The following is a 12,566-nucleotide window of genomic DNA, read 5'->3' as shown; positions in this document are numbered from 1 at the left end:
GAATTCTTATGCAAGGTATAGGCCACATTATAGAATTGATTTAGAGCCGTTGAGCGGGCCTGTTTTGTATGTGTGTTTTTCAGGCGAGTGAAGGCAAGCGTGAGTAACGTGCCAGGCGAGGGTTAAGGCATAAATGACGACGTTTTTCTAACGCGACACCCCTCCTTCACGATCGCCTTGTACGCTACTCGCACTTGTACGTTACTCGCACTTGTACGTTGCTCACCAGAAAAACGCAGAGAAGTTGCACCTTTACTGTAGCCTATGACGTGTTCGGTATTGAGCACAGTGATCTATAATGGAGAAGCTTAGCTATAAAAGCAAGCAATCAAAATGTAGAAATAGTCGGTAAAAATTGGCTGCAAATACTCGCGTTTTCGCGTTCCCTACAGACGTGAAAAATGTCCTCCTCGAGTAGAAACGGCGACCGGCAAACGGCAAACGCGGGAAATGTCAGGTCACGTGACCCTCTCTGCCGTTCGCGGGAAAAAAATACGTGGTGCTTAATCTCTCAAATGTAAAAGCGACCAAATGGGAATACTTTTTGTTGTGGAGCCCTAACAGTGTCAAAGCATTTACTGTCTGCTTAGATGCACTAATATGTGTATTTTTCTGCCGCGTTCTTATAGGGAAGGTCTCATTCGCGTGGCATTTCAAAGCTTGCAGCTTGTGGTGACCGATTTCCTTCCCTTAATGCCTTGTACGTGCATCAAGGTAGTGGTAGATGTGGCAGGAAAATTTGGCCTGCAGCCCCAAGAGCTGAACATTAGCTTGACAGCCATTGGTCTGTTGGTAGGTTGAAAACATTGAGCAATGATTTTGTCCAGGAGTGAAATTGCGGTGACCCATCGGTCAGCGTGCTGAGCGTCGGGGTCTGGGCTCGAACTCTGGCTTGGTCACTGTAGAAAGACACGTCATCCATATAGTTCCTTAACCCAGAATTATAAATGACTACTGAGGAACTGTCCATGAAACTTAATGAATTGCTAGAAGAGGGGAGGGGAAGAGAGGAGGGGGGGTCTGTGAGGGACAAGCATCCCTGTTCTTTGGAACACAGCAGTCAAACGTCTGCGCATGTGCGAACGTTGGCGTGCTTTCAGGGTGTCAGGACTCAGTTGTCCCACATGAGTCACAAACAACCACACAAGCCAATGAGTTGCGGTGTTTATCGGTTTATAACCATTTTGGAAAAGCTCAAAACAGATTAGGAAATTAACAGGCTTCCCTTGCTTGAACAAGCTTTGTGTTCGTAAGGTCTCCAGTTTACCTTTCCCCTACTTTTGTTTCCTTGTTCAGATTTTTATTAACGTTTCCAAAAGACCTTCGATATTTTCTTGCCTAATACATCCATTTAAACGGGTGTAACAGCACCAGGTTTGGTTCAATTTCAGAAAATTTTGTAATATTGATTCTAAATCTCCTTTTGTAGTGGAATATCTCCGATTTTCTATCACAACACCGAGAGAAAATTCGCACAGAGTTGCAAGGTGCTGAAACCACCACAAATGACAATGCCAAGTACGACAAACCCGTTCCCCCTTCAGACAGACAGTGGATGTGTTTGTATTCCAAACTTGGTGAGCTGTGTGTCGACCCCAGGCCTGCGGTCAGAAAAAGCGCGGGACAAACGCTGTTCTCCACCATTAGTGCGCATGGCTCGTTGCTGGAGAATGTCACGTGGTACACAGCTCTGTGGAGGGTAATTATTACTTTCTACTCGTGTTGACTTTATTCTTCGTGTACAAGAAAGTCCGCAGTTCGCAGTCCGCGGTCCAATCAACACGATTGCGTGTTGATCAGTTGATGAGATATGAAATTCACCCCTCTGGCTCCTAAATACTTAGTAGTCAATGACTTAGTAGTAATTAACCGCCTCTCGGTTAGCTCCATTGGTTAAGCGCCGAACTCTTGTGCGGGGGGGGGGGGGTGGTGGAGGGTTCGAGCCCCGGCCGGACCAATACTCGTGGTCTTAAAATAACTGAGGAGAATGTGCTACCTTGCTATAATATCAGGAAATGGATAGACTTTCTATTCTTCTCGGATGAGGACGAATAAACCGGAGGTCCCGTCTCCTGCAGGGTTAGGGGTAGGAGACGTTAATTTCCCACGCACGATGTTCTCCCCGGGATGGGATGGGTGGGTACAAAGGGGTTAGGTGTCAATTGGGACGAAAGTTATGTTCCTTTCTCCTGCCATTCCCCTGGCGAATAAATAAATTAAATTTGATTTTTTTGTCAAGATAACACCCCCCCCCTTCCCAGGACGATTATTTTGTCTTTTCTCGTCACTGTTTTATTGGATAATGTTTCGATATGGGAAGGAGGTATAGTATGTTTATCTTTTCTCGGGGCCTGAAGAATTATAGAGAAATTTTTTTCACAGCTCGCCTCATTCGCAAGGAAAGAGGGAAACCTGACGGGTAATTACGTTTTAATTTGTCACCAGGTATTGTTTCCTTTGCTTGAACAAGTGAAAGCCATGTCTACTTCAGCGGCTGATGTTCCTCCACCGAGCGACGTGGTAAACTCAAAGAATAAAATCCTTATTCACCATTCACGGGATACCGCTGAAAAACAGTGGGCGGAAACACGTGTTCTGACTCTTAGTGGCGTGGCGCGTGTGTTTAACAACCGGCGCCAAATTTTGGCGGGTCTTGACGAGTTCCCGCGCGCATGGGCGCTGTTGTTGGAGTTTATTGAGTCTGCGGCTCTGAGTAAATCCGCTGAAGTTGCACTGGCGGCTCTTAAAAGTTTTCAAGACATCGTTCAAGATTCGTCAGAAAGTCAAGATGGCGCTGTTGCAAATTCATCGAGTCCGGGAGACACTGGGAAGGAGAAAAGAGCAGTAAAAGGAGCTGCTAAACTTAAAGTAAAACCTAAATTTTGTGAAGCCGCAGATGAGGATTTAAATTTATGGACGAATGCATGGCGTGCTTGGTACAACATCGGCATAACAAGTATGTCGGAGGAACATATCTTCAGAACTCGGCGGGACTCTTCTGGAAAAATCACTTCAACTAGAACTTACCCTGCACAAGCTTTTCTGGCAGCCTTAGTTCAGATTTTTCCTTCACTATTCATGAGAATTTACAGTCGTTTTGGCTTGGCTGATCTACAGAAGCTTGCGAAAATTCTACAAAGCTCTGTAACTATTCCTGTGCATATAGATCAGTCGCCGTTTTTAGTTCCTTCGTTTCAGGATACCGTGTTAACAGCGTTACAACATGCTATTCTGGATGCTGTTGAAATTTTGCGTGAGCCTCTTCCTCATTCTTCCAAAGCGGTTCTGCACGATTCTAAACAACCAATATATCCGACACTTTTCACACTGTTACTACAGTTTTTCGATTACGCAACGGAACCTCCTAGAGTTGACGATTCGTCGGATGCAGATGCTTCGAGAAGGAGGAAGAAGGAATGGATTATTCTGTCGTTGACTCCGTTTTCGGAGAAATGCATGGAAATGGTTGTGGTGCTTTATGGGGAATGTTTTTCTGAGCCAGCTGTTATAGAGGAAAAAGTGTTAGAGAATATCATCAAGGTACGAGAGGCAATCAGCTTCTTAAATCTATTTACATTATCAGTATGCGCTTAATATTGAACGAGTGTAGAATTTTTTTTAGCAATTTATGAATCAGTCAATTATTGAAACTGACAGTAAAGCAATTTTCAACCGTATTTCATGGAACAAAACTAGAGAGAAATTAAGTTCAAAGGCCGGTCACAAAAAAGGGCAACTCTTTCAAAGATAGGAGGGAGTTTAAGCATGGCTTTCAAGTTGCGACAACAGCAAACGGCAGTACTGCACTCGTATTTTAATCAGAGGTCAAGAAGTCAAACGTTTTTTTCCGTAAGCCGTAAATTTCATGCTTAACCTATCTTTCCTCGTGAAACAATGGCTGCGACAAATCTGAACGAACATAGACTCCGTAGCCGGCAGTTCCGTGTGCACCTTTTCCATTATCTCCAGTCCCAATTCTCTCGCGGCCTCGGTGCTCGTATTCTCGGTTTTCAAAGCGCATACAAAACTGTCAGCTACGCATGTTGGAACGAACGAGGTTTACTTTTCTTCAAGGCGTTATGAACGTTTTAGATTCTTACAATTTTTGTATTGATATTGTATTGAACCTTTTCTGTTTTGATTGTATAATGAAAACAAAAATACTAAATAGATCATCCCTGTTTCCAGTCTTTGCGCAATCCTCTTCGTCTCAAGTACAGCTGCTCGTCCCAGTCCACCTGGAAACTAGCCGTGGATTCATTGATGACTGTTATTCGTAAGGGACTCAATGTGGCTCTCGCACGACCAGGTACCGTGACTTAAATTAACTGAAATGGTTGTTTTATCATTATTATTTTTATTCATTAATGGTTCCGCAAGCAAGTAAATTAAAGCTTATCATATGTCTGGATTAGCTACTCCACCGAGCAAGGTGGACCTGTCTTATCTGCTCAAGACTGTCTGCTTTGTTCCCCCCTTTTCCCTTTCCCCCGTTATCCCCTTACCCCTCTATCCCCTTACCCCTCTCTCCCCTTACCCCTCTCTCCCCTTACCCCTCTCTCCCCTTACCCCTCTCTCCCCTTACCCCTCTCTCCCCTTACCCCTCTCTCCCCTTACCCCTCTCTCCCCTTACCCCTCTCTCCCCTTACCCCTCTATCCCCTTACCCCTCTTTCCCCTTACCCCTCTCTCCCCTTACCCCTCTCTCCCCTTACCCCTCTCTCCCCTTACCCCTCTCTCCCCTTACCCCTCTCTCCCCTTACCCCTCTATCCCCTTACCCCTCTATCCCCTTACCCCTCTCTCCCCTTACCCCTCTCTCCCCTTACCCCTCTCTCCCCTTACCCCTCTCTACCCTTACCCTTCTCTCCCCTTACCCCTCTCTCCCCTTACCCCTCTCTCCCCTTACCCCTCTATCCCCTTACCCCTCTCTCCCCTTACCCCTCTCTCCCCTTACCCCTCTATCCCCTTACCCCTCTTTCCCCTTACCCTTCTATCCCCTTACCCCTCTATCCCCTTCCTCCACCATTCCTTCTCCCCTCAATTCTCTTCCCCCACTGTCACTCTCTCCCACTCTCCCACTCTCCCACTCTCCCCTACTGCTCCTCATTCCTCCATTCACCTCGTCTGCCTGTATTATCTTCTTTTTTCTCCTAGTCCTTTCCCTTTCCCTTGTATCTTTTCCCTTTCTGTTTCCTTCCCCCACATCCCTTTCCCCACATTTCCCCATCCCCCTCTCCTGTCATGATTGGCTGTTTTGTTTTTCCTGTCCTTCCCTCCCCCACAATCCCCTTCCCATCATTTTTCCTTCCCCCTCTCCTGTCATGATTGCCCGTTTTGTTTGCCCCGTCCTCTCCTCCCCCACAATCCCCTTCCCATCATTTTTCCTTCCCCCTCTCCTGTCATGATTGCCCGTTTTGTTTGCCCCGTCCTCTCCTCCCCCACAATCCCCTTCCCATCATTTTTCCTTCCCCCTCTCCTGTCATGATTACCCGTTTTGTTTGCCCCGTCCTCTCCTCCCCCACAATCCCCTTCCCATCATTTTCCTTCCCCCTCTCCTGTCATGATTGCCCGTTTTGTTTGCCCGTCCTCTCCTCCCCCACAACCCCCTTCCCATCATTTTTCCTTCCCCCTCTCCTGTCATGATTGCCCGTTTTGTTTGCCCCGTCCTCTCCTCCCCCACAATCCCCTTCCCATCATTTTTCCTTCCCCCTCTCCTGTCACGATTGCCTGTTCTGTTTCCCCTGTCCTTCTCTTCTCCCGCCATCCCTTTCCCTTTTCCCTCTCCCGCGTCAGGTTTGTCTGATTTATTTCCCCTATCTTAGCCGAGGATTCATTGATGACGACCATTCGTAAAGGACTCAATGCGGCTCTCGCGCGACCAGGTACCGTGACTTAAATTGACTGAAATGGCTGTTTACTTCATTAATGGTTCCGCGAGCAAGAAAAATAAAGCTTTTCATATGTTTGGATTGGGTTGTTTTCCGAGCAAGGTGGACCTCTCTTATCCGCTCAAGATTGTCTGCTTTGTTCTCCCCCGTCCTGCCCCCTTCTCCTCATTCTCCCATCCCCCTCTGGCCTTTCCACTCAACATGGTCTCCTTTTTTTCTCTTTGTCCTTTATCTTTCTTAGCCCCTGCTTATTTCCCCTTCTTCTCCTTCCCCTCCATTCCATTCCCCTCTATCCCCGTCCCCTCTTTCTCCCTTCCCCCTTCCCCCACCCCCTTCCCCCTCCCCCTTCTCCCTTCCCCCTTCCCCTTCCCCCTTCCCCCTTCTCTCCTCAGGTTTGTCTGTTTCGTTGCCCCTGTTTTTCCTCTTCTCTCACTATCCCCTTCCCTTCTTTTCCCCTTCCCCTCTCGTCTCATAGTTATCTGTTTCATTTTCCCTGTCCTCTTTCTTCCCCTTTTATACCTTTCCTTCCCCCCCCCCCCCACCTTCCGAAGAAAGGGATTGGCCTCACAACGAAGGGCATTTATGTGAGAAAATTCTTAGAAAACGCCCCTCGCCTTATCGTCGCTTCGTATGTTGCTATTAGCGTCGTCTGTATAAATTGTATTTTCAATCCTTTCCTAGATCAGTTCTGATTTGTCTCGCCTGTCCATATAGATTCTTTCAGGTCCATGTGGTATGAATTAGCTTCAGCGTTTGAAGACTTTCTTTTTTCAGACAAGTAAGTTGCTCCGTTTATTTCCTATTAAGATAGCAATGAATGAGGTGTCTAAAAATCAGTACCAGAGCATTATTGGTGCAGGAGAACACTCAACTCGTTGCAAGCGCGAGAAATCACATCTCCCGTCGCAAGCGCAGGAAAACACGCAGCCCGTTGTTGATAAAGGTGTTAGACAGCCTCGCGTAACCTTAAGTATAAGTCAAAAACATCAACCCTTCACTTCCCCTAATGAAACGCGTGTTTGATTTACCAGGACCCCTCCTGAGAATCAGTCGCTGGAACAGCATCAGGCAGACGAAGAAGTAGACATCAAGGTAAAGGAAAATAAAACCGGTAGTTTAAGGGGGTGGTAGAGGGGGTCACATTTGTGACTTAGGAATTAATCATAGTTCTTTTTAATTGACAGCTTCTGCGCATGATCCGTGAGGAGATTCTTCCCCATTCCGCTGCTCTGCCTAAAGACTTCATGGCGCGAATCATGGCACTTCTGAACAGAGGTTCCATTCACTCCGCTGCAGATGCCACTTTTAGCGGTACGTTGTTTAATAACTGAACTCATCCAAAGAACTACGAAGAGAATGTATGTAAATAGTTAGAGATAAGCGACGCTTATCAGTAACATCTGTGGATTTTTGCACTAGTCAGGCATTTCAAGAAAATCCGTGTTGTGCGTTATTACGTTACATTGGTTGCGGCCGCACTTAGTGAGTTAAACGTGGTTGAGATTTCCAAGTAACTTAACTGGGTTAAAAGTTGCGTATGGTAAAACAACGGAGTTTTATTTTATGAGCGGCCTTACTGAAAGTGGTTGTGAAGTCAACGAAACCATGAGGTAAAATGACAAACGGCAGATTTCAAAGAACTACTTCCTTATTTTCTCGTTATTCTTTCATTGCTTTCGTTTCCTTTCACTACACTCCTGGTCGAGGCAGTCCCTCTTCCTTGCTACGGAAATTTCTAAGGCATTTCTTTCAATTGCGTATACGTCAGAAAGTTCTCCATCGCCATGAATTTCGTGAACAGATTGCTTTTGTCGTTAAGTCTATCTATCTGTGTATTTTATTCGATTAATGAGATCTTTTTTCCACTTTTCTTTTCTTAACAGGAACGGATGCTAATGGATTTCCTCTTCGTGAAGAGTTTGCCAAGTCTTGTTTCGAAACTTTGCTACAGTTTTCGTTCGTCAACGGAACACCTGAAGTGGATCAACGTGCGGAGCAACCGGGTAGGAATTGTTCATCGTTTTCTTATCATAGAAGCAAAAAAAATAGTCAAATGCGCGACGTCCTGTATGGAAAAATAGTTGTATTAGATATTCGATATTATTAAAAACTAGATCATTGGATAATGCAATTCAAGACTTTTTATTGGCTTAGCCATTATGGTATATCAGCCAATATACCATAATCTACAAATATGGTAAGCGTACGTGTCACCTTAAAATTAAAAGGGAGCTAAGAATTTAATACAATTTAATAGTTTAATTTAACGTTTTTAATAAAACAATTATTCCACTCGCGCTTGTTGGATATGAGATGATTATAGCCAACGAGGCGCTACGCGCCTCGTTGGCTATCTATCATCTCAAATCCAACGCGCGCTCGTGGAATAATTGTTAAATATTCGGGGAGGTTTCGCAGGTTTTAGGGCACAGGCTTCGTGGACATAGGCTTGTAGTCTTCGGAAGGCTTCGGCCCTCTTCGGAAATTAACAACAGGAGTCGGATATTTTCGATAACATTGGGTGAATCTGTGCTTTGTTACAAACTTGCTGTGTAGAAATTCATCACTTTGACTGTTACTGTTCAAGTCATGTAAATGAGGCAATGGATCTTTAAATTTTTGGAAGATCTCTTACCCTTACCCTTACCCTTTCACTCTTAAGATCTCATTAGTAATTCTCCTTACCGTCTGTCATATAATGTTTGCGATGTTAATTTGGAGAATTTGGGGCAAGAGTACCATTTAACCCCATACATTAATTATGCATTCAGACTAGTAGACTTTGTTTTTAAACACGAAGGCGCGCTATAAAAAGAGCCTTATGTCCCACTGGACCATTTGTCAATCAACCGTCGTGTGATGAAGAACTCTTAGAGTCAAGTCAGCTTGAGCTACAGCTACTCCAAAGCAGTGAACAGCGGGCGCATTCCTCAAAATTGTTTTATGTCTTCATCACAATACAAGAATTTTTGAGATTTGTATTTCCTTTCTCAAATGGAAACTGTCTTTATTTGTGGCGGTAAATTTGAGACCGAAGTAGGTGGTTCGCACGTTACCTCATGCCCCCATGCTGGTGGAAGTAAACAATAGATATCCCATTAGCTCCTTTTGTTCGTCTACCAGCATTTAAATTTGACCCGCACACGTCAACGGTGAGTGACAAATGAGCCTAGGTCTTCCCAGGGAAGACTTCCTTATATAGCGCGCCTACGTGTTTTAAAGTTCTGTCGTGAAAGACAAAGAAGTGGAATGCATAATTAATGTATGGGGTTATATGGTACTCTTTCCGAATTTGGTATTGGATAAAGCAGTAATCCCCTAATTGATATTTTTCTTTATTCTCATCACTTGTCTGCTTGATATTGTAAGGAGAAATTCTGTCTTGGTCACCAATGGGAGTTCTAGGGTTAATGTAGCAAGGGAGTTTGCTGTGACCGCATTTTCACTTTTGTTATAGACGGTAAGGTGTCAGAATTGGCGCTGGACGCTCTTCTGAGACGATGTAGTGACGTTGTTGTTAAATACGTGGAAGATGAGAAACTGAGTGGAAAATGTCCTCTACCAAGGTAACAACTTGACTTTTTATGCTTAACTGAGCAGACCATCCCTGACCGACGTGTCCCTCTTACGATTTCTTTGAGAGATCTCACATAATTCAGCTTTGACGTCGTCAGAAAGTCCTTTTCGTGCGTCCATGCACCGGCGTCAGAACAGAGAGTGCCACTGATTTCTGTCGGTTGCCAGTCAGGTCAAGGTACATCCCATATCTAGCCTCTCCTCCTAGTTTCCATGGGCGGCCAGTTTTACGTCGGCCGTCGGGAGTCCATCGAAGGGCAACTCTGACTAGGGCTGATAGTGGCATTCAAAGCACATGGCCGATCTATTTGCCGCTTCTTTTCTAGATTTTAAGTGTTACCTATTTAAGTTTATGTGTATTATTCATCAGAACACGAATGGCGGAGATGTCTTTTGTCATGAAAGCCATCAGTACATTGCTGGCATCCTTGAAAAGAGCTGTTAGGGAAAACCCTACAGTTGGTAAGCTTCATTGTTCTCCTCTTTCCTCTTAAAGTGAAATATTCCTCGTTAAAGATAACGCTATGCCCGTGTATATCCAACGTGATTTGTTTTCTTCTTGTTCAATTAAGCCAACCTGACGTTTCATTGTTTTCTTTTCAGTGGACGCACAGATCTGGGAACAAGTCGTTGAGTTGTACCCGCGTCTTGTGGAATGCACCGTTTGTAACTCAACCCCTGTCCGACGAGCTTTGCGAGAGGCACTACAAGAGTACGCTGACTTGGTAAAACCGCCGATCCGTGCATCGAAAGCAGTAAATGGAAAACGTTAAAATGAAGACTAATGCAGAAAGACATCAAGCATTCGCTTTTAAGCGTGTAAGGGAGATAACTTGACATTAAATTTTAAGATAAGGTTTTTGAACTTCACCAAAGACTCTCTTGAAAATACTATAATGAGGAAAAAAAAAATCACACTTCAAAAGATACTCGTAGTACTGTACCTTCCCGACTTCCAAGGTGGCTACTGTTACTGTGCAACGGGAACGAGTCAGAGAAATTACAGCTCCTTGGGATATTTTATAGGGGTTCACCTGACCCCCGCAATGCTGTTGGTAAATAGTCTCAAAAAAAGAATTCTGTATTCTGTACGGATATCTAAATTAATTAAATTGTCGTGGGATTCTTCCAGCCATTGAAGCGGATGAGAAAAAGAAATTGTGCTTAATCTGAAGCCATATTTGGCAAAGAAAAGTATAGAGGGTTTTTTTTTTTCGACCCTCTTACTTACGAGAATTTATAGGAATAGTAAGTGGGGCATGCTGTTAGATGTAACTCAAAATTCTCAGAGCTAATCTTAGAACAAAAATGTACAGTTTACAAGGGTAATTATTGTTTAGATCTTGGTAGTCAGAGGGTTGCACCTCTGCTGATTTCCATGTTTGCAACGAGATCTGCTTTGAGATGAAAATAGATTGTTTTTCACTATAGGACAGTTTTGAAGCGAGTGTTGTAAAACAGAAACCATTGGTATTCTATTAGCCAATTAGAGCAAAGGAAAACAACACAACCGTCCACTAAGAACGCTAAACGAACACGTGACCAGGCGCGTAGCGTGGTCATTTTTTCAAGTACGCACAAGTATATGATTTAGAAACCTAAGTAAACTGAGCGAAAAATACTACGTTCTTTATTTCTTGTTTGAAATAGTTGTGTGAATACAAGCAAAGAACAAAGCGTCTTGCCCTTATTTTGAGCAAACTTGGCGCAAACACAACATTGTTTTCAAATTTTTTTGGTCACTTCAAGTACGCACGTGCGTATATGCGTCGAGGACGTTACGCGCCTGGTGACAGTAACATCTGTAGATGGCGCGAGTTTGTTAGCCAATTGTTAGGTGATAAGTTCAAACGAAAGAGAATTCTGTGCTGCTTTCGACACTCAGTTAAAACTCGCTTTATAGTTAGATTAGCACCCTCTACTTATTTACTTGTGCTTTTGTCGAATATCTTAAGAAAGAATTTCCTGGAAAATTTCGATATTTGTTGTATAAAAATGAGTATGAATTAAATTCTTAAAAAATGACGGTGTGCAATAAAGATTTAATCGTAATAATGACAAGTTTTGGGAAGTATTTACGATTCGTCGTCGAAGAGCTGTTTTCTGGAGATTTCTCGTTCCCATGTATAGAAAACGGTTCACCCATTGCTACTGAATGAAAGAAAAAAAGAATTTCCTGCGAACTTTCAGTCCATGTCAAGTTAGTCTTGAGACAAAAGGATTTCGTCCAGTCTTTTGGCCATGCTGGCACGCTAGACTTCATTAGCGAAGTTTGAAATTTAATATACAGCTATTCATTGTATTTCATTTTACAACCGATAGAAAGTAACCGAAGAGCCTTTCGACAATTTTCGCGCCGCCTTTCAAAGTTTCAAATTCATTTGAATTTCAAATGTATTTTTTTAAAATTAATATTCATGTTTGCGAGTAGTCTTGCACGTGGAAAGAGGTTTTGAACTACAAGAAATTTCAGCTTATTTTTCAGCCACTCTGGAGCCAGGAAACTCCTATTTTCAACCTTATTACGTTGGATATCGTCTGTTCTGTCAAGGTCCGTCGTGCGTTTCTTAAGGGTAGCAGAACTGAGTGGTTTTAACTCAACGTCGAGGATCAATGGATGTCATTTTGTCTCGCTGTTTTCAAGGTAAATAAATAACCTTCGTATATTTAAATTTCAGACAAATACACTGTTTATGTTTCTTGTTGTTGTCCTTGAAAATCAAATTGCAGAATTGAATGCAAAAAAGAAATAGCATGCAAGATACAGTGCAGTGCAAGAACACTCCTTCATGACAGCCGGCCGCCATTACAGTTTTATTGAACCACGTGACATTCAGGGCAGCAACAAGAATACTGTCTTCTTTTATATGTACTTTATCTCTTAGTTACCTCTTAATCTACTCTCATTTCTGTTGTTATCTTAATACAATGTACAGTTATTCATCTTTATGTTATTTTAAACGTCGAAATAGTTGTAAACGTGCTTTTTCCCGGACCTTACCCCAACCTCCACTAAAGAAAGAAGGGATCATGAGAAAGATGTGGCTTAGAAATACTTTTGGAAAGATTTCTGACAATTTTTGTGGATATCACAAGTTTCATT

At 43.5% G+C, this 12,566-nt stretch overlaps 1 protein-coding gene across 2 annotated transcripts in view; it reads left to right on the top strand.

The window, feature by feature from the left end:
- Positions 1 to 11,488, top strand: part of LOC111325022 (protein MON2 homolog) — a 32,778-nt gene extending 21,290 nt beyond the window's left edge. The window contains exons 22-33 of one of the 2 annotated variants that reach the window (XM_088760143.1): positions 630 to 792; positions 1,430 to 1,699; positions 2,446 to 3,540; positions 4,189 to 4,309; positions 5,822 to 5,881; positions 6,602 to 6,665; positions 6,919 to 6,979; positions 7,072 to 7,198; positions 7,771 to 7,890; positions 9,345 to 9,453; positions 9,834 to 9,925; positions 10,067 to 11,488. In XM_088760143.1, the coding sequence (XP_088616269.1) occupies positions 630 to 792; positions 1,430 to 1,699; positions 2,446 to 3,540; positions 4,189 to 4,309; positions 5,822 to 5,881; positions 6,602 to 6,665; positions 6,919 to 6,979; positions 7,072 to 7,198; positions 7,771 to 7,890; positions 9,345 to 9,453; positions 9,834 to 9,925; positions 10,067 to 10,236 (2,452 nt within the window). In that variant the 3' untranslated portion in view covers positions 10,237 to 11,488. The remainder of the gene's footprint in view (positions 1 to 629; positions 793 to 1,429; positions 1,700 to 2,445; positions 3,541 to 4,188; positions 4,310 to 5,821; positions 5,882 to 6,601; positions 6,666 to 6,918; positions 6,980 to 7,071; positions 7,199 to 7,770; positions 7,891 to 9,344; positions 9,454 to 9,833; positions 9,926 to 10,066) is intronic. The other variant, XM_088760144.1, reaches the window with a different exon arrangement.
- Positions 11,489 to 12,566: the final 1,078 nt, after the last annotated feature.

Source organism: Stylophora pistillata, chromosome 5 (genome assembly GCF_964205215.1).
Source record: "Stylophora pistillata chromosome 5, jaStyPist1.2, whole genome shotgun sequence".
NCBI lineage: Eukaryota > Metazoa > Cnidaria > Anthozoa > Scleractinia > Pocilloporidae > Stylophora > Stylophora pistillata.
This window is presented reverse-complemented; position numbering and strand designations above follow the sequence as displayed.